This window comes from Chelonoidis abingdonii, chromosome 7 (genome assembly GCF_003597395.2).
Source record: "Chelonoidis abingdonii isolate Lonesome George chromosome 7, CheloAbing_2.0, whole genome shotgun sequence".
In the NCBI taxonomy this organism is placed as follows: domain Eukaryota; kingdom Metazoa; phylum Chordata; order Testudines; family Testudinidae; genus Chelonoidis; species Chelonoidis abingdonii.
This window is the reverse complement of record NC_133775.1, coordinates 97,024,532-97,050,964: the sequence shown is the minus strand read 5'-3', so window position 1 is coordinate 97,050,964 and position 26,433 is coordinate 97,024,532. Positions and strand designations below refer to the sequence as shown.

The 26,433-nt window shown below is 39.9% G+C and overlaps 1 protein-coding gene and 1 long non-coding RNA gene across 7 annotated transcripts in view; both read right to left on the bottom strand.

The window, feature by feature from the left end:
• Positions 1–204: 204 nt before the first annotated feature.
• Positions 205–4,956, bottom strand: LOC142047123 (uncharacterized). The gene is made up of 2 exons (XR_012656304.1): positions 4,728–4,956; positions 205–4,665 (listed from the first exon to the last, which is right to left on the bottom strand). It is a non-coding gene; the product is annotated as an uncharacterized LOC142047123 (long non-coding RNA).
• A 630-nt stretch (positions 4,957–5,586) lies between these two features.
• The window catches only part of ACSL6 (acyl-CoA synthetase long chain family member 6), a 113,469-nt gene continuing 92,622 nt past the window's right edge, over positions 5,587–26,433 (bottom strand). For 5 of the 6 annotated variants that reach the window (XM_032769137.2, XM_032769130.2, XM_032769133.2 and 2 more), the window contains 10 exons: positions 24,542–24,676; positions 23,161–23,295; positions 19,024–19,119; positions 17,849–17,921; positions 16,274–16,362; positions 13,926–14,042; positions 12,279–12,422; positions 11,058–11,159; positions 9,986–10,057; positions 5,587–6,357 (listed from right to left, as the gene is read on the bottom strand). In XM_032769137.2, coding sequence (XP_032625028.1) covers positions 6,217–6,357; positions 9,986–10,057; positions 11,058–11,159; positions 12,279–12,422; positions 13,926–14,042; positions 16,274–16,362; positions 17,849–17,921; positions 19,024–19,119; positions 23,161–23,295; positions 24,542–24,676 — 1,104 coding nt within the window. In that variant the 3' untranslated portion in view covers positions 5,587–6,216. Of the gene's footprint in view, positions 6,358–9,985; positions 10,142–11,057; positions 11,160–12,278; positions 12,423–13,925; positions 14,043–16,273; positions 16,363–17,848; positions 17,922–19,023; positions 19,120–23,160; positions 23,296–24,541; positions 24,677–26,433 lie in introns of those variants that run through there. The other variant, XM_075068128.1, reaches the window with a different exon arrangement.

Below are 26,433 nucleotides of genomic sequence, written 5' to 3'. Positions count from 1 at the left end.
ATTCTTATGAGCCAGTTGAGTGCTACTTGAATCCAAGTTTTTATGTTACATTACTTTTCTGATCAAAATCTGTTAGTCTAACAGAGCACTCTGATTATATTTAACTAGATACATTTCATTTTACTAACTTTGACAACAATTTTTTTGAATTCTTTGAAGCGGTAATATTAAGTGTGTACATGCACACAAAAATTGGAATGAGACTGAATAATTTTAAACTTTATTGTTTTAAGCACAAGTTCTGAAAAAATACTATGCATTCCCAACAGTTAATTCTATTAAACAAGCTTACACATTTGGTTATTTTATTGTTTATTTTAAAACAACAGTGAGCTGAAACCATAACGGAAAGGCTGCTGTATGGCCATCTTTTAGAGAAATTTGAAACAACCAGTTCATTGAAGATTGCTAATATTTATCTCAGGTTCCAATATTCCCTTGCTCACTGTTTTTTTTCCTGTATATTTAGTATAGGCACACATTCTGAATGACTAGTTTCTGATCATGTGGACAGAGTGTTGGAATAAGATTTTATAAAAGATTTTATTCTAAGTCAATACACAAGAATGTTTTATGAGCAATTTTGAGAAATGTGACAGTTTAGTTCTTTACAAAAGTTTACATAGATGCCTTTTATATTTTTGATATACATGCTATTATACCAAAACTGAAAAATCTTTCGTTACAGTTAAGATGCCTTTTTACACATATTTATAAGTCATAGATTTTAATCCCTTCACTTCAGTTGAAAATCGAATAAGCAACATGCAGGAAAATGTCTGATTTATTTGTGTGTTTGTTGCAGTTATGTTTTTTAAATGCATAACAAAATAGTATACTAAAGTGAAGGGGTTAAAGAGGCTCTGATGTCTCATGGAAAACATTCTGTTTAGGAACAGTTCCACTTAGGTACAATTTTCTGGTGTTCTCCCCTCACTGCTGAATGTTAAAGTATTTTGCTTAAAGACAGGAATGAAAGCCTGGCTTCACTGAAGTTGGTGTTAAAACTCCCATTCATTTCAGTGAGGCCAGAATTTCATCTGGGATTTTATTCCTTAAAAATAATCTCCTCTTGTTAATTCCTCATTTTAAGATACAACAATTACAGCAACTAATTGAGATTCACAGACATTCCCTTGGCCCAAATTACTGCTAGTGTAATGCATAATTTCACTGGAGTCAGTGGAGTTGTGCCCATTTATGCCAGTAATAATTTTTTAATTAAGGAGCATGGGCCTGATAGGGCTTTAGTTCTTTAGTACCTTCTCCAAAACGAGTGCTGAATGCCCTCAATTTCCAAACAGGAGCAAAGAGAGCTTAGCAACTGACAGTAGATACTCTACTTCTTGCAGGAATGGAACCCTAGGAAAAGAGGAACAGAACTCCAAAAAGCAACAAAGATCCTGATTTCATATATCTGTTCCCTTATAATAACAGAACAAGAGAAATGCATAATGTAGATAGAATTGACCCTCAAAATGTTTTTTAAAGTTTTCTGTGAGACATCAACACATCTTTAATGGTCTGTTGTCATGCAAAAATAGTATATTCTTTCTGAGTTTACATTCATCTTATAGTAGTTTATTTACATATAGATCACAAGATTGTGCTTTTCACACATGGAAAAGAAATTAACTCAATTTGTTTCAGTCTAGAAGAATTATTAAAGACAAATTACTTTGTTATATGCAACAAAATCATATCCAAGGCAGTAACGACATTGGACCTGACTATTGCTGAGATAGTAGCAATTGCATAATGTACTGTAAAAGCCTACTTTAGCAGCAAAGGGATTACCACTTCTTCTCTATAATATACACTATAGAATCAAATAGTTTACCCTGAACATTTGCCTTTCTGTACCGCATTACTTAATTACACATATTGCCAGTTCTGTAAGGTTAGGACTCAATGCTGTGCGAGTTCTATCGTGTATCTTCTTTGTTTCTTTTATGGTTTCTGGGGCAAGGGAGGTATGTTGGCTATGAAATATACTGAGTGAAGAACATCATGTATAACTATACATCATTCTCTCAAGGGGATTGGGCCTGAAGGTATGTTTGAATCTGGTTTTCTCATATCAGCAAAGGAGGTAATCTTTTCAGTGGACTTGGTATCAGGCCCAAGGAAACACTTTTTTGACTATATAAAGGGGAAGAGCACATCATATTATGAAGGAAAATGAATTGTAGAACTACCTCAACATACTAGTTTGCTCAAGGAGATGTCATCTTTGGGGGACCAGATGATCGGCACACCACAGGGGCCCTATTCTGATCTCACTCTGATTTCACACCAGTGTAACTCCATTGACTTCAGTGGAGTTATTACTTTTTCCTTCTTGCTGGTTTGTATAAGAATCAGCCCCTATACCTTCAAGTGATAAGATGAAAATACCTATTTTTAAGCCACCCAGAGGAGAAATGTTTTTGGAGAAGAGCAGTACATACTATCATTTATTTGATGGCCCTTGAGTTTTGAAGGGGAATTCTCAAATAAGACAAAGATACACAACACACTGCGTAAATTATTACCCTGAGATACTATAAAGAGGTCATAGGGGAACTGAAACCTAATGAACACTGGGATTTTCCTTGCAATGGCCACAATAAATGTTTTTAAGGAAAAAACAAAACATGCAAAAGAAAGACAAGTGTGCCAGATATTTAAGGAAAGCATGTTAGTGCTTATCACGTTAAAGAACATATTTAGGCACATACTCATTTGAGGTTTTAATCCTTTCTAATGTTTCCGAGGTTAATGAGGCTGAGAGTGATCTGCAGAGGAAATTCTAATTACGCAAGATAAAATTATGAGGGGGGTGAGGGTGGCTTTAGTTCATGTACCGAGGGTTTTCCCCAAGATTTAAAAATTGACACACTTTTGGGATGTGACTGTAGAAAAATATTCATTTGAGCCAATTCTTTCCAAATTTTACATCACCTTGGTGTGGTCATGTACGTAATTTTCTTCTTCCACTCCCACTCCCACCTCCTCTAGTATTAAAATTAACAAGCATGGGAGCCATAAATAAATTCAAATTAGGATCCTCAGATGTCTGGACAGGTCAGGTAGACTGAATCATTTTAGAGGAAAAGACAAGTAAATTCAATTCATGCTGTAGAGAAAAGTTAGTGGAAAATAGCTTCTTTTACACATTTGTTTATTTAAGGAACTAGTTATTGGTTCCTAAAATAGATCATATTTGCTTAAAGGAGAAAAATGGTATTGCACCTGATGCTCTGAAGCCTTGCACTGTGGATAGTCATTTATATCAGTGTAACATGATACACTGTGGAAAACACTACCAGATCACAATGGTAGTGTTTTACACCAATTTTGTACTGACGGAAATGACTACACAAGATGCAGGGCAATGAAGAATCAAGCCCATAGAAAGCACATTTGATAAATCAAATAAACACGTGCTGTACAAGCGAGATTATATAACAGACGCAGTCTCCTGTGTATTTTTAGCTGTTTGTTCTGAAATGACTTTAATGAAACAGACTGCATAAAACTACCTCACTAGTTCAATTCATTTCATTTCTTTTAAAGCATGCAATGGAATTTCAGAGGGAAGGTACAGATTAATAGTTTAAGTTAGGCTTTTTAGTATGAAAACTATTGATGGACTCCAGTCTGAGACAGAAAAATAAGTTTGTATTCACAGCCCTAGCAAACCAAGTGATCTAGCAGCCTCATGCTAGTGTGTGGATTGGTATAACTAATAGCAGTTATTTAAAAAATAAGTTCAGCTGGAAAAAGCCACCAAGGCTGTTGACTCATGGAGTGTCCTCAAGTTCCTTGAATTGTTTAGGCCTGCAGCTTTTAACACCATGCTGTTTGAGCATGTAGTTCCAGAGTCTGCTCCTATTCCACTGGGGAGATACTGCCTTTCTAGTGGCATCCCCTTTGCCACGTTGGAGGCTAAGGCTTTATCCAGACCAATTGCTTTATATGGTGCTTGGGATCATGGAATTGTATTAGAGCTTTGCAAATGTCCAAAATACAGAGAAGGATCCTTCTTCGATAGATCTTGATTCAGTCAAGGAAAAAATTTAAAGTGGTTGTAGCACAAAGATCAGTCTTTCCCTAGCTGAAAGCTCAATTTTGAAGACCCATCAGAAAGGAAAAGAAAAACCTGTGCCCCCTCCCACTAGGGTTACCACTTTTGAAACGCAAAAAAACCCAGTACCTTCCCCCCACCCGCACCCCAAGCCTGCTGCAACCCCAACCCCCAACCACAAGGTAACTTGATCAGTTGGCAAGAGCAATCAGGACAAATACCCACTTTTGCAAAAGAGCAGGATGCGATGCGGAGGAACATGAGGGGGAAAAGGGAGGCGAGTAGAGATGCCAGCCCCGTACAGGGGGGAAATAGGGTTGAGGAGGGGGAAGGAAGCTTTCCAGCATGCAGAGATCCGGAAGGGTTCCAGCTACCGGGCAACAACCTTGTGGAGGGGGGCAGGGTTCAGGTGACCAGCAACAGCCTTGCACGAGGAGGGTAGGGGGGAGTGGCAGGGTTCCAGTGATTGGAACGGCCTTGTGCCGGTGGGGTGGCAGTTCGGGTGAACAGCTGGGGGTATCCCATTTTCCCCTTGGGAAATATGGTCACCCAAGAGATAACACATGATGTTATCACTATCGCATGACTCAAACCCTCTCTCACAACCATGCATGTTGTACTGTAATTTCAAACACGTTTGAGCAGTTATCACTTAAACTGCAGAAGTGGGAACACTGCAGCATCTTTAGCTGCACAATGACTTTTGACATTAGATATCCAAGTGTATTATGATCATAATGCAAATCCTTAGGCCCATGTTAAAAAAGACAACCTGGCAGACTAAATTATTTTTCTGGTAAATCCATAAAAAAAATCAGCCAGGCCGGTCAAATACCAGCCAAGTGGTAACCTTACCTCCCACCATGCCATCTCACAATGGTGGTGGGAAGGAAAACCACTGAGGAAGTTACGCCCTCAGCAACATGGGCACTCAGGAGTAACACTTCCAGCACCACAAGGGAGGCCCTTCACCATTGCGCTACAGCAATGGGGATATGATGCCACCATTTCTAGCAAGTAAATTTGTTTTACTGAATGTTATTCACCATTATAGTTCATACATTGGGCCAGAGCTCTATTCCTCTATCTGCAGCTGTGCCAGGGAGTTAATCTGATAGGACTGCATAGCACTAGCAGCATGTGAAGCAATAAATTAAGAATCAGGAGTGTATAGGATGGTGAGGGCTCATTTACACTAGTTATCCTCCTCTTGAGAAGCTTTTTATTTTGTAGCTCCCACAGAAAGCTGACCCTTATGAATAGATCAGTCTGCCACCGAGCCACCAATCCTTCCACAGCCTTCCCAGCTTCTGCATGTATGAACCCATGGGCATATTGTGCTGAATCAGCATCTCAAGGAAGATCTATCTGCCATGCTATAAACTGAGTTCAGATGCACTGAAAAAAGACATACAGGGAATTCTATAACTTCCTAAAATAGTTTTGCAATTACAAAGTGGTATTAATCTGGGTTTTTCCATTAGGCCTAATATGCTGATGGGTATATTACACACAAATGAAATCAGGAGATTTATTCCCCGTTCTCTGTTAGTTAGATCATTCATGATTACATAAAGTCAATGGAATTTGTCTTGCAGAGTATAAAGACTGTCACTTAAAAAACCAAAACAAAACAACCAAAGATCTAGCTTGAAGTTCTAGGTTAGGGAAAAAAGACTTAGTTGTGATTTTAATTATCAGTCTTTGAATGTTTGAGGTAGACCCCATTATTGAATTATCCAGGATTTCAGTCACTAATCTATAATATTATATACAATCATATCAACAGATATATCACATACCTTTTTCCTGATGTGTAATCAATAGTATTTGGGGGCATTAATAATAATGTAACCTTCCATGATATACTTTAAGATGTGCTGGAATTTATTTATCTGTATATGGTTATGTAGTATAGTTTTCAATAGTCTTCTACAGCATACATACTGTAAAAAGATAAAGGTACTACAGCTGATGAAAAAGGAAAATTACTGTTATATCAGTGGTGAGGTCTTAGAACAACAAAAGGTTCAGACACAAGGTCAGGTGCTTATTCATTTCAACTGTGTCGTTCTGGCTCTGTACTTTTGAGTATGTAGTTTAATATTGCTACAAAGTCCATTATTCAGAAGAATTTTCCCACCGCTTCATACTGAGACACTTGAATAAAGCTCTTCTATTTGTTTTTTGAAGTGATCTCTTAGCTTTCGTCTCCTAGCCTTTAGTGTTGGTGTCAGCAAGCCATTTTGTATTGAGAACGTATCAGAGTGGATGTAAATGGCTTTGACCTGAAATAGAAAATGAATATATTTATGGCAAAACTAAACTAACATCATCCACTATTAATTAGTACTAATCAAATCTCCTGAAATCATAACTATCCTGCTTAGGTTATCAGCAAAAATGACTTTGCTGGGTCCATCTTCATTCCTACTGGTTGTCTGTCCATATCACAAAGCATCCACACACACTTCTTGTTTAACGGAACTCTCAGGACTGATAACAATATTTGTGTTTCAGGTTGGAATTAAGAAGCACTAACAGAGTGGAGTAGTGAAGTATGAACACCACTTGTCTATACCATGGCTGTATCTCACCACTTCTCAATCAGTCCCTCATATTTTTATTAGCATCAGCTTCTTCCTGCACCATAAACCTTTGTCCACATGCTCCCCTCAAAATATTACCCCGTCCCTAAAAGAAATACGCATCCAGTTTGCTTTGCTCTTGTTCCACTGTGTGGTGTGCAACAGAGCATATGCCCAAAAAAATCAAGAGGGGCTCAAGCAGAGGGGAAATGTGGCTATGCATGATGTTGCTTCATCCACAAAACTTCCACATAGCTGAAGGGTCACAGAGTCAGGAGAAAGAGAAATCATACTAAGGGCATAAAAGTCTTCTGATCCAAAGTAAGCATGATGATGATCATGGAAAAAAAGAATAATGTTTTAGTGACCAGTTACAGTGATAAAAACCACTCAGCCCAAGCAAATGGAATTTTACAAGGCTAATCTTACTAATCCATGGTGTCTGAGCACAGCAGGAAGCTTGGTGGAAGATGGAGTGGGTTGTGTTTCCGTTATATTTATGGTGGTGCTGGTGGTGGGAGACAGTAGAAAACTACTCTGTATGGCTGGCCACAATCCACATAGTTCAGACAGGATTCCTTAGCCATCTTCTGCTCATTTTGGCCAGCACCAACCCACTTCACATTTTGACAGACTAGGAGTTGTAGGAAATGTGGTTTAAGAGTGATCTTTTTATTCCATGAAATCCTTTGGCTCTCTTTTCCCTGTGTGCATTTTATTCCAGGGCAAATGTAGGGACCACAAATAATTTCTTTATATAGTGTGGCCAAGTGACTTTTAAAAGGGGCTAGTGATTTTGAGTGCTGTAATTTTTGGGTGCTTAATTTGAGACGCACTAAGGGGGCATGATTTTGGAACACCTATCCTCTAAATTGTCTCTGAGTTGAGCACTCAAAAACTGCGGCACCTTTTGAAAGTCTTGAATTATATGTAATTATATATAAAAATGTTTACATAAAAGAACAACATAGAGGTACAGCAATTATTTTTAAAGTTATTAAAATGGTAAACTTTGTGCATTAATGTTGTAGCTAGTTAAAAGATTATGAAAGAGTATGATTAAAATTAGAAGACCCTTCAAATTAACACTGTCCTGTCTGGATCCGAGAAAAAAGAGTTAAGAGGAAAATTAGACTCGGTAGCAAATGGTTCTGCAGTACAGCAAAATATATAGTCCCACACCAAAAGGAAGAGTTTCTGGTAAATTCACACCCACTTGTGACTCTTCTTAAAAAAAACCCAACCTTATGACAAACATCCAGAATATATTGGCCTGGATCTACAACTCGTCAAAAGATTTTTATATATCAAAAATTCAGGTCTTTTCTGCTCAGAAGTGCTTTGGAGTTACTGGAGAGCTAGTGAAATGGTGACATCATCACAAGAATCAAGGTAGTGAAAGTAGAGCAATTGTGAGGAGAAAGGATTTTTAATTAGACTTGTTTAAAAACTCTTGGGTTTGCTTGTTTTAGTTAATGCCTATTTAAGTAGTCATTAGACCAGAGACAGAGTGTGAGAATGACTCTATAGTTTAGGGCACTCACCTGGAGGTGTGAGACCGAAGGTCATGTCTAATTATTTATACCAGTGATCCCCAACCTTTTCGTCTGGTGGGCGCCAGACGAAGAACTGTGGTGGCAGTGGAGCATCTGCTGAAATGCTGCCGAATTTCTGTGGCATTTCAGCGGCGACGCCTCTTGATGACATCATTGTCGGCGGCAAGCAGTGTCATCAAGAGGCGTCGCCGCCAAAATGCCGCAGAAATTCGGTGGCATTTCGGTGGATGCTCCACCGCCGGCCAGGATGCGGGCACATTTAGATGCCCCCTTGGGCGCCATGGCGCCTACGGCACCGCGTTGAGGACCCCTGATTTATACTTAGTGGAACAGCTTAAATAGGAGAGAATGAGAAAGACCTGCCCAAGAACATCCCATTGCTCAATGACTGGAGCAATCTCCAAGACCAAAATTTAAATCCCTTCTCCACATCAGGTAGAGGGGTCAACTTAGTTTTGGGTTGACTGAAACTACATTTTCTTGCAAATAAACTATTAGTCTGAAAAATTTCACCCAACTTTATCTAGGGGGAAGGTGGACCCATGCAAAGGGACATCTCTGTATGGTCCATACTGGTCAGATAATCTGTCCCAATGTTAGGTCATGACAATCACATACTGCTTTACACATGAGGCTCTACAAAATAGGTTTTCGAACTGCAATACATTCAGGTATTTCCATTTCATATTGTTTCTCCCTAGATTTTTAGCATTGCAGCAGAGTTCTCCTCATAACCTCACAGTTTATTTAATACATGTCAGTAGAACTGGTGAGTTAAGGGTATTCATATTGTGAAGATTAGGGCAGGAACAACCCAGGGTAATTACTAGATAGCCAACTTCATGTATTATGATCCACGCTCCATGTGGAATTTCTTTTATCAGTTATGAAACTGTCAGAAAACTGGAGACAAGGAGATTTAAGGTTTCTGGAGCTTTTGCAAACTCTTTAACCCACTGGATTTTCATTGGACTTCTCAAGCAAAAACAAATAAATGAAGCTTATTAGTAATGTTTAAATAATGTCTTAGATATTCACTTTTATATCCATATTTTAAATAACAGATATGTAATAAAACATTAACTTTTAAAGAAACATTTATGTCAGCCTTTTTATGTGTTTTGATCTACATTATTGCTACCATGAAATACTGCATCAGTTTCAGAATTTTCCTGCTTGAATGTTTGTTATTCTGTTGCAGAAAATATTCAGGCAAGCATCAGAAAAAGATTAGCGAATGCACTGAAAATAAACAGAGCAGCTGTATTTTCTAGGTCAGTTACATGAATGGTACTGTAATTATGGACCTGATCCTACTTTGCAACATTGCTTTCAATAGGAGTAGGATCAGGCTCCTAAAAATACTGTTCTTGACCTCTGGTGATTATATATGGGATTATATAGGGCCTGCTCTTGTATTCCCTATGCACCCATAACTCCCACTGAATCTACTCTGACTCCTGCTGTGTGCAGAAAATGGGATCAGGGACTGTAGTCCTTATTCAATCAAAAATGATAAAAATAATTTGTCAGTGGTATAGTGGTGCTTTCACAAAATTCCTGCATGGAACCATCAAAATAATGATGAGACTTTTATTACTGTAGACTTTTGTGGCAATATTCATGCATTCTTAAGGGACACAAATGCAAGTTATAATTACTTTCAGAAACAACATAACCAGACATTTAGGCTTTATATGATGCATACCAACAACTGCCTATTCATCGTAAAGGGGCGAGTTATCTGGCCATAGGGAATAATGTTATCATACCTGTTCGAAAGAATGAAGTCCACCTTCCTTCCCTAGCCGCACCATATCTTCCATTATTGCTTGTGTCAGTTCCTGGGTTAGAACACATAATTTTCTGTTACCTTTCAAGAGGCATCTTTACATCCAGTGATAGTCTTCAGCAGGAAATAAAGTTTACTGATCAAAGCACAAATACACTGTTGGTTCTGGCAGTTCATACATCAGTTAGCAAAATGTTGCTTTAAAGGAAATTCCTTTATAAATAGAAAACGAATGAATGCTTTATAAATGAGTAATGTAATATTTTTCTACAGCAGAAAATGTAAGGCTAATGTTTTCAAACTTTGGTGGTTGAGGATAGACATTTAAAGTCTTAATCCTTCAAACTCTTAGACAAACTCTTAAGAACCCGAATAATCCCACTGACTTCAGTGGTATTTATGTGCTTTTAAAGTTAAGTGTGGGTGTAAATGGATTGTGGCTTAACTCATCTATGTTTCATGACCGTAGTAGGTGCTCAGTACTTCTTAAAAACCACTCTGCTTATTAAGGTGCCTAAATATTAATATAAGTGCCACACTTTAGCCACCAAGGTAGAATATTCTCACTTAAACTTTGCATCTTGCCATTATTTATAACTACTATTAATTTTTTAGCTGAATTAAACATTAATAGGAGAGAAAAAGTGTTACCTTTCATACACGTCTAAAAAGGGATTGCACAGATTTAATTATAGAAAAAGAACTGTATGATATATATTCACAGAAAATGTTCAGAAGAGTGGTCATAATGACAGAGACAAATGATCCATCTAGTTCAGTATTCTGTCTCTGACAGCAGGCGATGCTCAATGCTTGGGGAAAAAAGGTGGAATATGCATGTGTAAGATTACTGAAGACCTTGTCTTCTTACATATTTGGAAAATACCATTAGTAGCGCTACTAAATAAGAACGATGTTAAGGAGCTTAAGGGCTTGGTGACATCTCTTTTATGTGAGCATACCTTTATTTCAGTGCTATCATTTCCTAGTGCTCCATATTATAGATCACTGTTAAATAAATGCATACACACATGTATTTTTAAAGGACACACCGTATTTTTACAGAGCTCTGCATATGTTCCCTCAAACCCTCTTTTCCTTGCCCAGCCTGGCATGACTTCAGAATCAGGTACAACAATTCCCACCAAGAAGGCCTGTATCAGAAAAAAAAATGTATCAGCCAAGGAAAGAACCATATTTAAAATATAATATTCCAGTACATAAATAATCTCTCTTAGTTTGCCAGGTTTAATCATTTCAATACAGCACTGTATTTGGCTAAAATTTCATGATGAAGTATTTGTGATGAACATTTCTTCTCCTCAGATAAAATAGCCCTAAAATGACAGTTAATATATTTGCCAGAAAATTATAATACATTGGCCCAGATTCTGCAATTTGAATTCTACTTTGCACTGAAATAAACAAAGTTACTTTGCTTTTACGCTGGTATAAGTGAGAGCAGAACTTGGTCCATTTTGTTTATCACTATTCCATTCATGGATCTCTGACCATCCAGGGAAATCATATTGATGTCAAAGAGAAATATGTGTTTGGCTCCAGGGCACGATTAGTGGGTAAGACTTAGTTGTTGTGGTGTCTGAAACTGTACCTGTTGCTATGTAAACCACCAACTGTTGCACATGTAAACTGGATGCTTACACTTGCAGCTCTCTCCACTGTGTGCACAACAGCAGATTTTTCACACATAAAACTTTAATGAGCAGAATTTTGTGGGCAGAATTTCAGAAGCCACTTTTGAAAACATGTCCCTAATTATTCTGTTTTAATACAGAGAATAGTTCTGCCCACCTGCATAAGCACTTGGCAGACAGACCTCTCACATGCAGGTCCTATGCAGGATGTAAGTGAAGAAGGGTCCTGCACTTGTCCTACACTTGTGAATTAAAGTGCAGCTCTAGCATCTGCTCTGCTGTTCTCTATTTCTAAAAGTTGATGCCAGTAGTCTCAGCGCTCCAGCAGCCTAACCTTTGTCGAGATTTTTTGTAGGCATCAGGGCACAGGAGAGTTTTAGGAGGGATTTGAAGGAGGATAATGAGGTAGTTTCAGAGGCTAGATTGTCACCTATTTCCCAAGCTGTATATAGTCACTCGACTGGTTGGGGGCCTAACTAGCTATGAGCCAATTCCAGAATTGAGGAGGAGGATGGTGAGGGGTAGAAAGGTCACCTTTACTGACCCCTTGATGCCAGGCACAGAACCTGTCAAGCAGAGGGTCTTGCTCTAAAATTATTTTGAAGTGTTACGTTTTACCTGTAAGCTGTCTCCATGCACATATATCTGGGCAATAGGCTCACTACGGATGTAGATATTCTCAATCTTTTCAGGCGCAATATATTCTCCCTGAGCAAGTTTAAATATATGCTTTTTACGATCAATAATTTTAAGTGTCCCAGTCTGTTGGGAAAGAGAGATGATGGTTACCAAAATTGTTATTTGAATATACAGGCCCAATAAACAATGTATTTTTTGCACTTGACTCTACATTTCATTAAAGAGCTAACAGTAAAACTGGGAGGAGGTGCACAATCCCCTAGCTACCAGCAAGAGTGGACCATCCAGGCAGAGCAAAGATCAGAGCAAGAGTGTCTGAACCCAGGAAACTGGCCCTACTCAGGGTTTATTGGTGGTGAACAGCCCAGGAGAAAAGGTTGAATTTAATCAGTCTTGCAGCCCTCACTTGGAAAAGAGATTTTTCAGGCTCAGGAGACATTTTTGATAAATATAGTCTCTTAAACACGGGTTGTATTTTCAGCCCATCAGCCATGATAGAGTCTCTTTAAGGGCCTGTCCAAACTTCCATTATAATAAACTCAACCATCATCATGCAGGGAAGGAAAGTACTATTCTGGTAGTCAGAAGAACTGTTTAAAAATACCAAAAAAATACTTCTTGACCATATTTGTCATTCTGTCCCAGGCCATCATGCTGCTCAGAAATTTTGCTTTTTGTGACATTTCTGCCAAATGCCCATTTATACATCGAAACCAACAAGTTTTTGATATACATTGTCTTTCTTCTGAAAGACAGATTAAAATAAGAAATTTCATTAAAAAAAAGTCTTTTCTCCCCTCACTTTTCAGTCCGAAAAAGTGCTCTGTGCACCTGCATTTGTATGTGTAAAACAGGGTCCAGAATAATGGTGTTTAAAAAACTCAAAAGATAATGGAAATGCTTTGGTATTCAGTGGTTTCCCAGTTCTGTTTTGAGTTTGTCCTCCCACCTCTTATTCCAGGTAGGATATTTTTTCACCTGATAATTTTTAAAAAAGTATTTTTAATGTAGATATTGCTGTTTAGACAAATTCTTTATCAAATACTATTAGAGTTTAAATGTGAAAAAAAATTGCAGAAAGTAGTTAACTTTATTTTCAAAAGCACTGAGAACCTGTAGTTCTCATGGACTTGAATGGTATTTGAGAGCATTCAGTACTTCTAAAAAAAAAAAAAATCAAGGTGTTTGGTCTTTAAACAAGTGAGTTGATTTCAGCATGCCACAGTGGAGGTGGCTCAATTTCAGAAGCAGTTGAACTGATTTCTGTCTCCCCAGTGTCATCTCTTCCAAAGATTAATTAAAGATTGAGTGATTGGCTTTGGATATTAAAATAGCCTTTGGGGAGAGGCAAATCTGCTTGATACACTACATGAACTAATGAGATATCAAAGAAACTTTTCTTTATGCTTTGCTTAAAACTTGGGATGCTGAGGCATGAAGCTGACCTGTAACAGGGACCCAGGTGCATGGACATGACTCTGAGGACGCACGAACTTCTGGTGGTTGACACAGGGTTATTCCACAAAAAACAGTCAAAGATTGGCTTGAAAATACAAGTGTACTACCTTAGAATTTACATAGAAATATACAATTTACACAAGAACTGAGAATCTGATCAGTACATACAGGTAACCATTTCCCAATGTCTCCAGTATGAAGCCATCCTTCTTTATCCAGAGCTTCAGCTGTCTTCTCACCATCTTTTAGATAACCTTTAAAAACATTGGGTCCTTTCACACATATCTGCAAAAGAGTCATAGTTTCTGACAAAGTCTTGAGCTTTTGTTATAGAATCACACCAAAATGTTAATGGGTGGATTCTTTCCCATATAAGTGCTCCAATAAAATAAAGTATTTCAAATTATGTTACCACCAGCCATATATTTTTTAAACTAATATAGGTGTAAAGTAGGAAAACAAGACTGTGCAAAACTTCGGTCAATTTGTGTGTGAAATTTTCTGGACTTTTCTTATTTGTTTCTCTCAGCCCTAAAATTGTCTTTTGACAATATTTCATGAGAACAGAAAAACTGACAGCTAATGCATGTGATATTACAGCCTTCCACATAGTTTTCATAACGACAATTTTGCTGAAAAATGTGATCATTTTCACTAAAAATGAACTAGCTTTAGTGCAGATATTTTGCACTGAAAATTGGGTCAGATTTTTCATTTACAGTGAAAATAGGAAAACACTTAGATTTTGAACATTTTGAATGTTGTTGTGAACATTTCACTCACCTCTAGTTAAAACCTAAATGCACTAGCAAGAATAAAGTGTCAAAGCTTTCAGGGTAAGCTGTGAACATAATTAGGAAGTATAGAGTACGCTGTGGTGAATCATATCACTGCATGCTGTACGTCCAGATGATGGATGAAATCTTGGCTCCACTGAAGTCAATGGGAGTGTTACCCACCAGGTTCGTGAGCTAAACAGTACATATGGGGCATTGGGGACAGAACTCAGGACTTGTCCTAAAATATGAATCCTTTAGCTCTGGAGCCTAAGGAGTCCTCATTAGCTAAAAAGAGTCCTCGTGAGCATTAAAAGTATTAGCAGGTATATTCTTTGAGAGACTCCAGCTGCTAATTTAGGCCTCAGTCCTCCACTGGGATCCACTAGCACAACTATGTGTGCCTGCAAAGAGTCCTGCTAAAAATCGGTGACTCTGCAAGGATCCATGCTCCCAGATCCCTATGTAGGCTCAGAGCCATAGACACAAACACGTGAGCACACTGATATTCTACGGTATTAAGCACTCGCCAGTAAATTACAGTGTGCTGGGATTTTGTTGCTGAAGGAAAACTGGAAATGCAGAACTCTGGGATAATACAAAATTACACTTTATTTCTCTTTAAAGTAGCGTGTGTGATATTATGTTATGTTATGATATTATGTTATGAAATGGGCAGACAATCATTGACATTAAAGGGAAAATGTAAATATAATCCTCAGCTTTGATTTTATTCTGTGAATCAATGGAATCAATTTCATTGAACTTGAAAATATAAATGGAAAAAAGAAAAATAGTTATGTTAAAAAGTAAATAAATTCATTCCAGTGCATTATAAAAATAACTAAGCTTGATCCCACAAAGTTCTGAGTGCCTATTGCAAGCTGCTGAAAGCCCTCAGTGGGACAGGATAGCAGTCAATATCTACCAGGATCAAAATTTAAGCCTTGCTTCAACAAGCCATCCCTATTCAGTGAACTACATAAGCATCTGTTTAACTTTAATGGGACTTAAACACATGCTTAAACGAGGCTCGAGGTTAAATGTTTTGCTGAATTGGGACCTTAAACATGTAGATCAAAGTCTTACAATCCTAGTGCTGTTTTTACTCAGAGGAAAGTCCTATTGAGTTCATTGTTTATTTCAGTAAGAGTTTTCACTGTACTAGGGATGCATGAGGACTGGATGAGTTGATCCTTATAACCCTAGGCCCTAATCTTGTGAAGGGGTCCACTTAGGTGAGCCCTTATGCCTCTATGGGATCCCACTGGAGTCAATGGGATTCTCTGTGAGTGGAACCCTCAGCCCCTTCAAAAGTAATTAGCTGTAGCACTTGGTGGAGGTTCTGTAATACCCTGTATTTGTAATTAACATTATGATGCTCTATTGCTGTCTGACGTATTCCTCCATTCTGCTTTTTTCCTTTCATTTCTCAATCTATGACAAGGGGCACTTAAAAAGGATTCTCAGATACAAGCAGTAACAAGTATCAGAGGGGTAGCCGTGTTAGTCTGGATCTGTAAAAGCAGCAAAGAATCCTGTGGCACCTTATAGACTAACAGATGTTTTGGAGCGTGAGCTTTTGTGGGTGAATACAAGACATGCATCTGACGGAGTGGGTATTCACCCACGAAAGCTCATGCTCCAAAGCAGTAACAAATGGCTCACAGAGTTTTATAATGACAACCTGCCTTAAAGGGTTAACTACCGAGGTGCTGTATAGAATGTTTGAGATGATACCTCTCCTTCTCCTTTTGAAGCAAAATAATTCATCTCTTCCACATCCATCAGTTTGATTAAATTGCAGGGCAGAGGGGCTCCTACGTGACCTGCAAATTAAAGTCATTTGTCATTTCTTTCTATAAATGGTCCTCATTAGATTATTATTAGCACATCACCCATTTCTAGCTGACCTTCTTGAAGTTCAGTGTTCTTGAAGCATGTGTGTCTGTGTGCAGAATCCTTTAACCTGTCTGGATAGGATTCCTATTTTTAAGTGTAACGATACAGGACCCTTTTGCCTTACCATCTTCCTCTGACCAACAGGAAATTAAATCAACCCCTCTTTTAAAGACCGAACTCAGAGTAACTTGTTAATAACAGAGCCCAAAGTTCTGTTTTGTGTATCGTCTAGAAAAGTCAAAGGCTTTGGGTTACAATGGCTTTAAATTCAACCTTTTTCCAGTTTCTTCAAAGTAAACTATAACTGCTTAAACTACTCTGAATTCTGTTAACTATCAGTGACCCAAATGGAATGGTCTGGTAGACAGAGATCACAGGAGCACAAAGGTGTTCAGGAATGGTCACTCTGCAAGGCAAGGTACACTGGTTCTCTGCCACCCAGGGTTTTATTCACACTAGGGAATCCTTCACAGATCTGCCCAGGTTTAAGTCTGCTTAGGGCCAGCAGATTTAACAAAGTGAGGATCCACTCCTTAATATATATTTGTGAATGTGTGTTCAGTAATTATGTGCTGGGTAGGGCACCAAAATGAAGACAGTGTGAGACAAACAGTGAAAGTTTAACTGGAAAAATGTATTATGGCAGTACATCTCATAGTAGGTAATTGGCCTTTTCTGCTGTGCAGAAAAACAAGCTGATATACAGCAATCTGTACTGGAAATCACATTCTGTGCTCTACTCCAATCACAGAAAATTAGTGCTGAAAAGGGAGGTTTGTAGATAATTAATGGGACTAATAAATTATGTCCAATTTTTGTACAGGTATTCATTTAAAAGAATTTGATCATACCTGTTCCAAAGCCATTCTATAAATATTAATAATTAATACTGCATGACTCTTCTTATTTATTATTTGCTGAGCACTGATAACATGCTGGGTGCTGATTGACGTTTTCATCTGATTATATTAACCATCATAAGATCCCAAAGGTTTGAAAGTGTAATTGTCTAGAATCCTTAAACCTCTAAGCATCCTCTTCCCCTCCCCCATTATCTGGCATTGGATCTGTGCTTAAAGCCTGATTTTGGTCACAAGCGAATATGAATTTGTTAGCCTAATCTTTGTTCCAGTGTTACATCTGACAAACACAATTCAATAGCACTAGTAATCTCTGCCCAAGGCAGGCCAGAAGTGGAAAGGACAGGAGATTTTTGCAGACCAGGACCAAGGCAAATTCTACCTTTCTTTGGCTAGTGCCATTAATACCTCACTTTCACAAATACTGAATTCACGAAAATTATTCAGCACAATGATGAAGTGTTGCATAGTATCCTGTAGATATTACAGCCCAAAAAAGTATTCCAAATACATAAAAGAGTTCTGTCCTTTTTGGAGCGACTATCATTTTTACCTGAAGTCCAGTCACCCGGAGTGGTAAAGGTACATCCTGCTGTGCACTCTGTTTGACCGTAACCTTCATAAACCTGACAAAGAGATATATAGCTTTGAACCTGATGATAGATTAACACTTACACATGATTTGAACATTGTTCAGTTTCCTTCTTGTTGCACAGTGCCATGAATTTAAACCATAATGCAAGGGATTAGAGAGACGAGCTGGGTGAAGTAATATTTAACTATTACCTCCTCACCCACCTTGTCGCTCTAATATCCTGGGACCGACATGGCTACAATTACACTATATATAGTGTACAGATTCACAGGGAAACTTACTCTGGTCTTCATTGTATGGGAAACATTGTTATATATTATTCTGAATGAACATCACTGTAAGAATCTGAAAATAGTGGGAAGAGAGTTGTACCGATTGCAGTTGCTTGAATAAAGTAGTATGTACTTCTGTGAGAGAAACCAGATTCTTTGCACTAACATGAAATACATTTTTGAAAGGGTCTTTCTGGAAACTTTTTACTGGCAAGCTTCAGGCATCTGAGAAGCGGGGGGCGCGGACAGGGCTTGTTTGCTACTTACTTCTAGAGGCACTAGCTTTGCCAACCACCTGAGCAGAATTCTAGGAGCATGTCCTCAGCCTCGCTGGATTCTACAGTAAGTAGTTTGGCCCGCACCTTCTTCCCAGGACACTAGACAGGTCCCTTCACTATGTGTTTGGTCTTCAATGACCTAGGAAATAGGCATCTCCAAAGTCCCCCTCTATGCCTGGGTATTATGCTAGTTCTTAATCAATATGGACTTTTGAAAATTGACAAGTTGCACCATCTTATTGCTGCAGATCTTTTCCCCCTCCCAGATATGGGTGCAAACCCTAGATCCAAATATTCCTGAACTGGCATCCAGATCTGAACTTTGTCATTGGCTGCCTCTCTCTATAAAGCACTGAAAGTCCTGGATCCAAACTCCTCTCAACTTTGGGAGAGTTTGGAGCCATGTCTGACCTATGTGGTTTGAGCCCACTCTGACTATTTGTATCTTTGACTGTCTAAAAAAAACAATTTCTATTGTGATTTATGGTAAATGTTATTTTCAATATAGGTTTCCCTTGATTTCTTAACAACTAGAATAGCTAGTACAACAGTGCATCTGAATAACTGTGTAGGTGAAGTGTACCTGACATCCAAGTGCTGCCCGAAGGAACCCCAAAACAGTTGGAGAAGCAGGGGCAGCTCCTGTTACAATCATCCTAACACACCCACCAAGGCTTGCCTGTTAGATAATAAGAGAAAATAAAACTCTTAGCCTCCCATAGGAGCATACACATTCTGTCAAATCTTGAAAGAAAAAGCACTAACTGCATATAACTGAAGTAGCCCAAAAGAAACAGCCCTTCTTTCATTAGAAAATTATAATCATCACCATAGTGCCTATAATCAACACCATAGAAGCCACGTCATGGACCAGGAACCCACTGTACTAGGCATTGTACAAACAAAACAAAAAGTCCATGTGCTTTGGCTGGTCCCTGTTCATATAAATTCCATAGTTTTCCTTAAGATTATTACACAGTCTTAGCAGCAGAGAATCCTGTGGCACCTTATAGACTAACAGACGTTTTGGAGCGTGAGCTTTTGTGGGTGAATACCCACTTCGTCAGACGCAGGTAGTGGAAATTTCCAGGGGCAGGTATATATATGCTAGCAAGCAAGCTAGAGATAACGCAGGTTAGTTCAATCAGGGAGGGTGAGGCCCTGTTCTACAGTAAGGTGGAAAACCAAGGGATGGAGAAACTGGTTCTGTAATTGCAAGCATCTCAACAGTCTTGTTTAGTCAGAGCGGATGGTGTCAAATTGCAGATGAACTGAAGCTCAGTCAGTTTTCCTTGAAGCCTGGGTCCTGAAGGTTTTTTTGTTGCAGGGATGGCCACCTTAAGGTCTGCTATAGTGTGGCCAGGAGGTTGAAGTGCTCTCCTACAGGTTTTTGTATATTGCCATTCCTGATAATCTGATTTGTGTCCAATTTATCCGTTTCCGTAGTGACGGCCAGTTTGAGGCCGAGTACAATAGCAAGGGCATTGCTGGCTATATGGCGTATATTACATTGGTGGACTGCAGGTGAAAGAACCAGTGAGGATGGCTGATCTGGTTAGGTCCTGTGATGGTGTCGCGGGTGTAGATATGGCCAGAGTTGGCATCGAGTTTGTGCCATGGATTGGTTCCTGAGCTAGAGTACTATGTAACGGTGCAGTTGCGGAGAATACGTGTCGTTTACAGGTTGCAGCTGTCTGTGGGCAAGGATCGGCCTGCCAATCCAGACCTCGTGAGAAGTGTGGGATCATTGTCCAGGATGGTTTTGTAGATCCCTGATGATGCGTTTGGAGGGGTTTTAGCTGGGGGCTGTAGTGATGGCCAGTGGAGTCCTGTGGTTCTTCTTGGGTTTGTCTTGCAGTAGGAGGCTTCTGGGTACACGTCGCTCTGGTTGATCTGTTTTCCTAATTTCCTCGGCGGGTATTGTAGTTTTGAAAATGCTTGGTGGAGATTTGTAGTGTTTGGTCTCCTTGTCGGGGTTAGAGCAGACTGCGGTGACCTCATGCTTTGGCTGTACAAATGGATCGGTGAATGTGCCCGGGAATGGAACTGGAGGCATAAAGGTAGGCGTAGCGGTCGGTAGTTTTCGATATAAGGGTGGTGTTAAGTACCATCACTATTGCACCGTGTGTGTCTAGAAAGTGACCTCTCGGTAGATTGGTCCAAGGCTGAAGGTTGATGTGGGGTGGAGTTGTTGAGATCGTGGGGAAATTTTTCTTACGAAAGTTCCCCCCCTTCCCTTCCCATGGGTCCAGAGGATGAAGAATGTCATCAATGTAGTGAGGTAGAGAAGGGGCGTGAAGTGGACGAGAGCTGAGGAGCCGTGTTCAGGGTCACCTCATAAAAATATGGGCATATTGTGGGGCCATGCGGGGTGCCATAAGCATGCCACTGATCTGGAGGTATATATGTCATCAACTTGAAATAATTGTGTGTGAGGATAAAGGCACAGAGCTCAGCAAAGTGTGCTGTGGGCATCATCAGGATACTTGTCCCTAACAGCTTGTTATCCGCATCCGTGTGGGGAGTTGGTGTAGAAGAGCCTCTACATCCATGTGCTAAGGAAGGGTTTTCTGGGAGGTGACCAATGCGTGTAGTTTCCTCAGGAAATCAGTGGGTCCACGGAGATAGCTGGGGCGGGTGGCATAGGTCTGAGAGAGAGTCCACATATCAACAGTCCTCATGAGAGTGCCAATGCGCCGAGATGATGGGGCGTCTCAGGATTTCCGGTTGTGGATCTTGGGTAGTAGAGAGAAAACCCTGGTCGGGGCTCTAAGGGTATGCGATTGTTCCGTGTTATGTAGGGAGTGATCCCTGAGTAGATGATCCGTTTTCTTAGTGTAATCCTCAGTGGATCTGAGGGAAGTGCCCTGACAATTGGGTATGGGAGATTGTCTGGCGCCTCCTTTGGTAGTCAGACGCTGTTCATGATGACAACGGCACATACTTTATCACTCTTGATGAGAATGTAGGGTGTTTCTGAGGTGTGGATGGCAAATTAGGCGTTCTGCACAGACTTAGGTTATGAGGCAAGCGTGTTTTTTTCCTAAGATTTCTCCTGTGCACGTCGGCGGAAGCATCAATGTTATAGGTCCAGACTGCAATTGTCGACCCTCAGAGGAGTCATGGGATGTCTTCTTCTTGTGCGTGTGTGGTGGTGGGTAATATATATAGCATATGTAATATGTATATGTATAGCATATATATACCTCCCCTGAATTTCCACTACCTGCGTCTGACGAAGTGGGATTACCACGAAAGCTCACGCTCCAAAACGTCTGTTAGTCTATAAGGTGCCACAGGATTCTCTGCTGCTTTTACAGATCCAGACTAACACGGCTACCCCTCTGAGACTTGTACACAGTCTTAGATTCCAGTCCTGCAACTGACTCTGCGCGGGCAGACCTTTCTGCCCAAATAGAGCCTCTTCAAAGTCAACACTGCCTGGCACAGATGCATGGGTGTGCCTGCAGAGAATCACAGAAATGTAGGGCTGGAAGGGATCCCAAGAAGTCATCTAGTCCATCTTTCCATGCTGAGGCAGGCATGAATCCATCTGGCTCTGTTGGACTTCATGGTTAGGACAAAAAAAAAAAAAAATCACCACCCTTATCTCCTGCCTCCATTCTGTTCTTGCTCATTTTCATCCCATAGCTTTGGTAATTCCTCCCTGAACAACCCCAAACAATTCTGCCTCCTTTTTAAGGTTGATGTCCTTCAAGTATCTGTAGATGATATCACATCAACCTCTTTGTCACCTTTCAGCTATGCTGTAAGTCAAAAAAAAGAATACAAAGAATTTCTTGTAATTTTTAGACTTTGAGGTTAGAAGGTCATGGTCACAGGCCCTAATGCAAAAGCTACTGAAATCAATGGGAACATTTCAGTGGACGTTGGAACAGGCCTAAATGTCTTCAGCAAAAATACTTCCCCTCCTTCTCTTTTTATCTTCCCCTCCAGCATGGCTGGTGGGGAGCCAGAGGAGTATTGCCACAAATACATATAGTACTTGCTGCTGGGGTTCAGTGGAAAAAACACAATTCTATTTGATTAACAGACCGAATTCACAGGAGCAAGACCCTGTAAACCTGAGAGAGGCTGGATGATTATGGAGGCAGGAAATCCCAAAGAAAATAAGTTTGTTAAACCCATTTGTGTGTGAGTTTAGCTACTATTTTTGTGCCATTCCTTCTTTCATGCCCAATATTTTATTCATTGTTCTATAGTGGCCCACCTAGGACATTTAGATATATGAAGTATGTATTGAATTTCAATACAACTAAACTTCTGGGTGAAATTCTCTGCTGGCTTAACTCCTGTGGAGCAGAGAGTTTGGCCCTTATGCCGGATACCTAATACATAGAAATTTGCTCAGATTCCTGAGATTTTACATGAAACAGTGAAGTGTTTGCTGCCTCTTCACCATCTTGGATTTCATGTTATGTACCCCTTAAGTCCATAAAACAGTGCTTAAGCAATACTTGAGTGATCCCTATACCTTGTGCTGACTCTCAGCACAGGGATGGATTGCACCCAAATACCCAAAGTGAACAGCAAAAATAAGCAAATTGAACAAATGCCTCTATTAAAAGAGAAATAAAAAATGGTGCTCTCTCCTCCCTAGGTTCCTTTTTCCAATTCCACTGTTTCTAAATCAGCCAAGCTGACTTCACTGATTATTTCTCGAGCAACAGTTATACAGTCACTTTCCCCAAGTTCTTACCTGGATTTTATTAAAAAAGAGTTTATCCCACAAACTGTCATTTCTAATGATTCCACTTTGAACTTCAGCCTTTTTACGCTTCGCAGCAAATTCCAGAAGCCAACGTTTCAATGGAGTATCTGCTTGGCTAAAGATCTAAGAGAATGCAGGATGGCATGAAAGATTACACAGCTAAGAAAGAAAACAAAGTGTATTAATATCCTTATGATAACAGTCACAGGATCAAATTTACCACTGGGCAAAGCAGACACCACTCTACTGAGGTCAATGAAGTTACTGTTATGTCAGCAGTATAATTAAGACTACTACACACAGTTGTAGGTGTGCAAATTATGTTTTGTTGCAGTCTATTCTGAAATATACTTACTTTTCCCTTAGACAAAAGAGGGGAGAAGTCAAGAGAATAGAGGCATTGACTACATTTATATGATCAGTGTTTCTGTATAATTTCTATTATATGCACCATTAGGTGAAACTATGATAAAGTTCTAGGGCTGAGCAACTTGAATGAGAGAATTTGGCAGCTAGCACAAATATTGCTATTTGTTGAGGTGATAATGGCCATCTTTATCTATGTTTTATCAGAGAGCAACCCGAACCGGCTCTCCATATCAGTACCCTCTAGTATCTGTCTCAATAATGAGGAACCAGATCCAAACAGACCAGAACTTGCAGAAAGTTTACATCAGTAGTTTGTGCCTTTAGATCCATCTCTTACTTTTAGGATCAATAGTCTACACATACTGAACATGGCAACTAAATATGCTATACTCTTAAATATCTTCCATGGAGTTCTCACATGACCTTTGTTTAGTATGAAGGATCTTTAACCACTAAGTCAGCCTTGAGCTTTCAATATTTAAACCCTTTTAAGACTGCTCATTGTCTCTCTCCTGTCACTGCCCGCAGTGAGTAAGGACCAAGTTCCAGCGCTGGCTCAAAAGCAGAGAAAGCATTATCACATCCAAGTTTGATTCACGCTTCTCTTGGGTTCAGACCCTGTACCAGGGACATAACTGGGAATGTCACCACTGACTGTAGTGAGAACAGGAACAGGACCTACACGCACAGAAATTCACTTTAAGGTATTTAGGTATCAAGTGAGTGACCAGTTTTATTTATCTCTGAAATTGCTGAATTTTACATACAGTTAACATACAACAGGCCAGGTCCTCAGCTGGTATTAGCTGATATAACTCCACTGACTTCAGAGAGGCTATTCAGATTTACGCTAGCCAAGGACATGGTCTAATGTATTTGCAGTAAGGAAAAAAGGTGTACGAGAGAATTAGTGAAAAAGACCAAACCTAAGGGAAGTCTCTAAGTTAACTTCTAGACAATTATTGACCTTATTACTACAAACAGAATAAATGAAACTTACCTTATCATACATTCTATTTAATAATCGTGGTACAACAGGGAAAATGGTTGGACGCAGTGCTTTCATATCATCCGATAAGAGACGGATATCTCCTTGAAAGAATCCAATTCGCCCCCCATGGCAATATACGACAGACTGTGATGGGGGCAGAGGGGAAGGAGAAACAGAATACTTACTTCCTTGCATTTAATCACTGTGATGAAGCATCCCCCCATCCCTGTTTTAAAGACACATGCCTGAAATTTTAATTTACCATTGTGGCTAATGGGTTTTTTAAAAAACAACTAAACCACATAGTAAATTGGGTAGAAACACACTGATTTTGTATGGACCTTGATCATAGATCCTTTATTTGGCATTCATGTTTAGAAAACAAAAATTAGTACAATTTGTGGGAGAAAAAGGAATCAAAGCTGAAAAATGCAATTTTCAAAAGCACTTGAGTAACCTAGGAACACAAAGTCCCACTGAACTCAATGGAGCTTGTGCTTTTGAAATTCTCACCCTAAATTCCTAATTTCTGCTTTTTTATTTTTACCATATGACCTATTATGCAACTTTTCTGACTCCATAATTAAATCTTTTTCGTAGGTCGTCGTGTAATCAGATTGCACAGTTCTCTTACATGGTCCCTCCAGGACTGGGGACAAACTGTCTTGCAGTGGAGCATACTTCAGAGAGAGCTCTTTGCATGGCTGTGGGATTACACTGGATTCTGGCAAGACTGAGGTAAATGTTAGGTTGACCAGCCTGTGATTCCATGTTCTGTTGGACACCATTTTCTTTAGACTCACCTTTGATTCTGGGGACTAGGAAAACCTTTAGTCTTTCATGTATAATTCCTCCTGAAATCTCTATGCTAGCCCTTTTGTGGTTAACAGAGGTTTCTTCATGTCTTTTTATGTCTTCTGAGACCACGGGTGAAAGTAACTTAAAGGACTTACAGATACACCGGAGTCCTAAGCAGGGGGCAGGGCCTCAACCAGAAGAAGCATGGTCTCAACTGGAAGAGGAGGGGCTTTTAAATCCCTGGGCCCTTTAAATCACTGACGGAGCCCCAGGGGCTCCTGGCTGCTGTTGCTACCCCGGGCTCGGGACTCTGGTGGAGATTTAAAGGACTGGAGCCCCACTGCCACTACCCCCAATACTCCGGCAGCAGGGTTTGGGCAGCGATTTAAAGGGCCTGGGGTTCCCCACAGTGGCCGGAGCCCCGGGCCCTTTAAATCACTGCAGTAGCTCCCAGGGTAATGGCAGCAGCCAGGGGCTCCGGCAGTGATTTAAAGGGCCCTTTAAATCACCGCCTGAGCCACCTCCGCCACCCATGGGCTCTGGCAGCGGAGCTCTGGTGGCAATTTAAAGGGCCCAGGGCTCCAGCCACTGCCGGGAGCCCCAGGCCTTTTAAATAGTCAGCCTGGGGAAGTCGGTCCAGCATACCGTACCATACTGGTTTAGTTTCACCTCTTCATGCAGCTGTTAGAACATCCTATAACCCAATATGCATTTCCTTTGAGGAGAGGCTGTACCTGTTGTTAACCCAATGACAAATGGGAGATCCAAGTGTGATTCCCAGCACATGGACATGCATTCCACTGTTGCTGAGGCTGGGACCACTGTGAAAGTATCTACTCAGCTCTGGGGTGCAAGCATTAAGCCAGTTTTGAGCCTTCTGGCCTACAAAAGATTCCTTGTCTGGGTGCAATGTGGAGCCATGAAGGCCTCAGGAGGGAAAAAGGGAGTTTCAGATAGTGAGCAAAGAGGGAAAAATAATCTGAGCTCCCAGTCTGTCACATACCATATACACAGTTATTTGCACACTCTTATTTTGGTGAAAAGAAGCATTCCTTTGTGAAACACCTTTGAGCATATTTAAAATGAAATTACTGGCTAGCAAT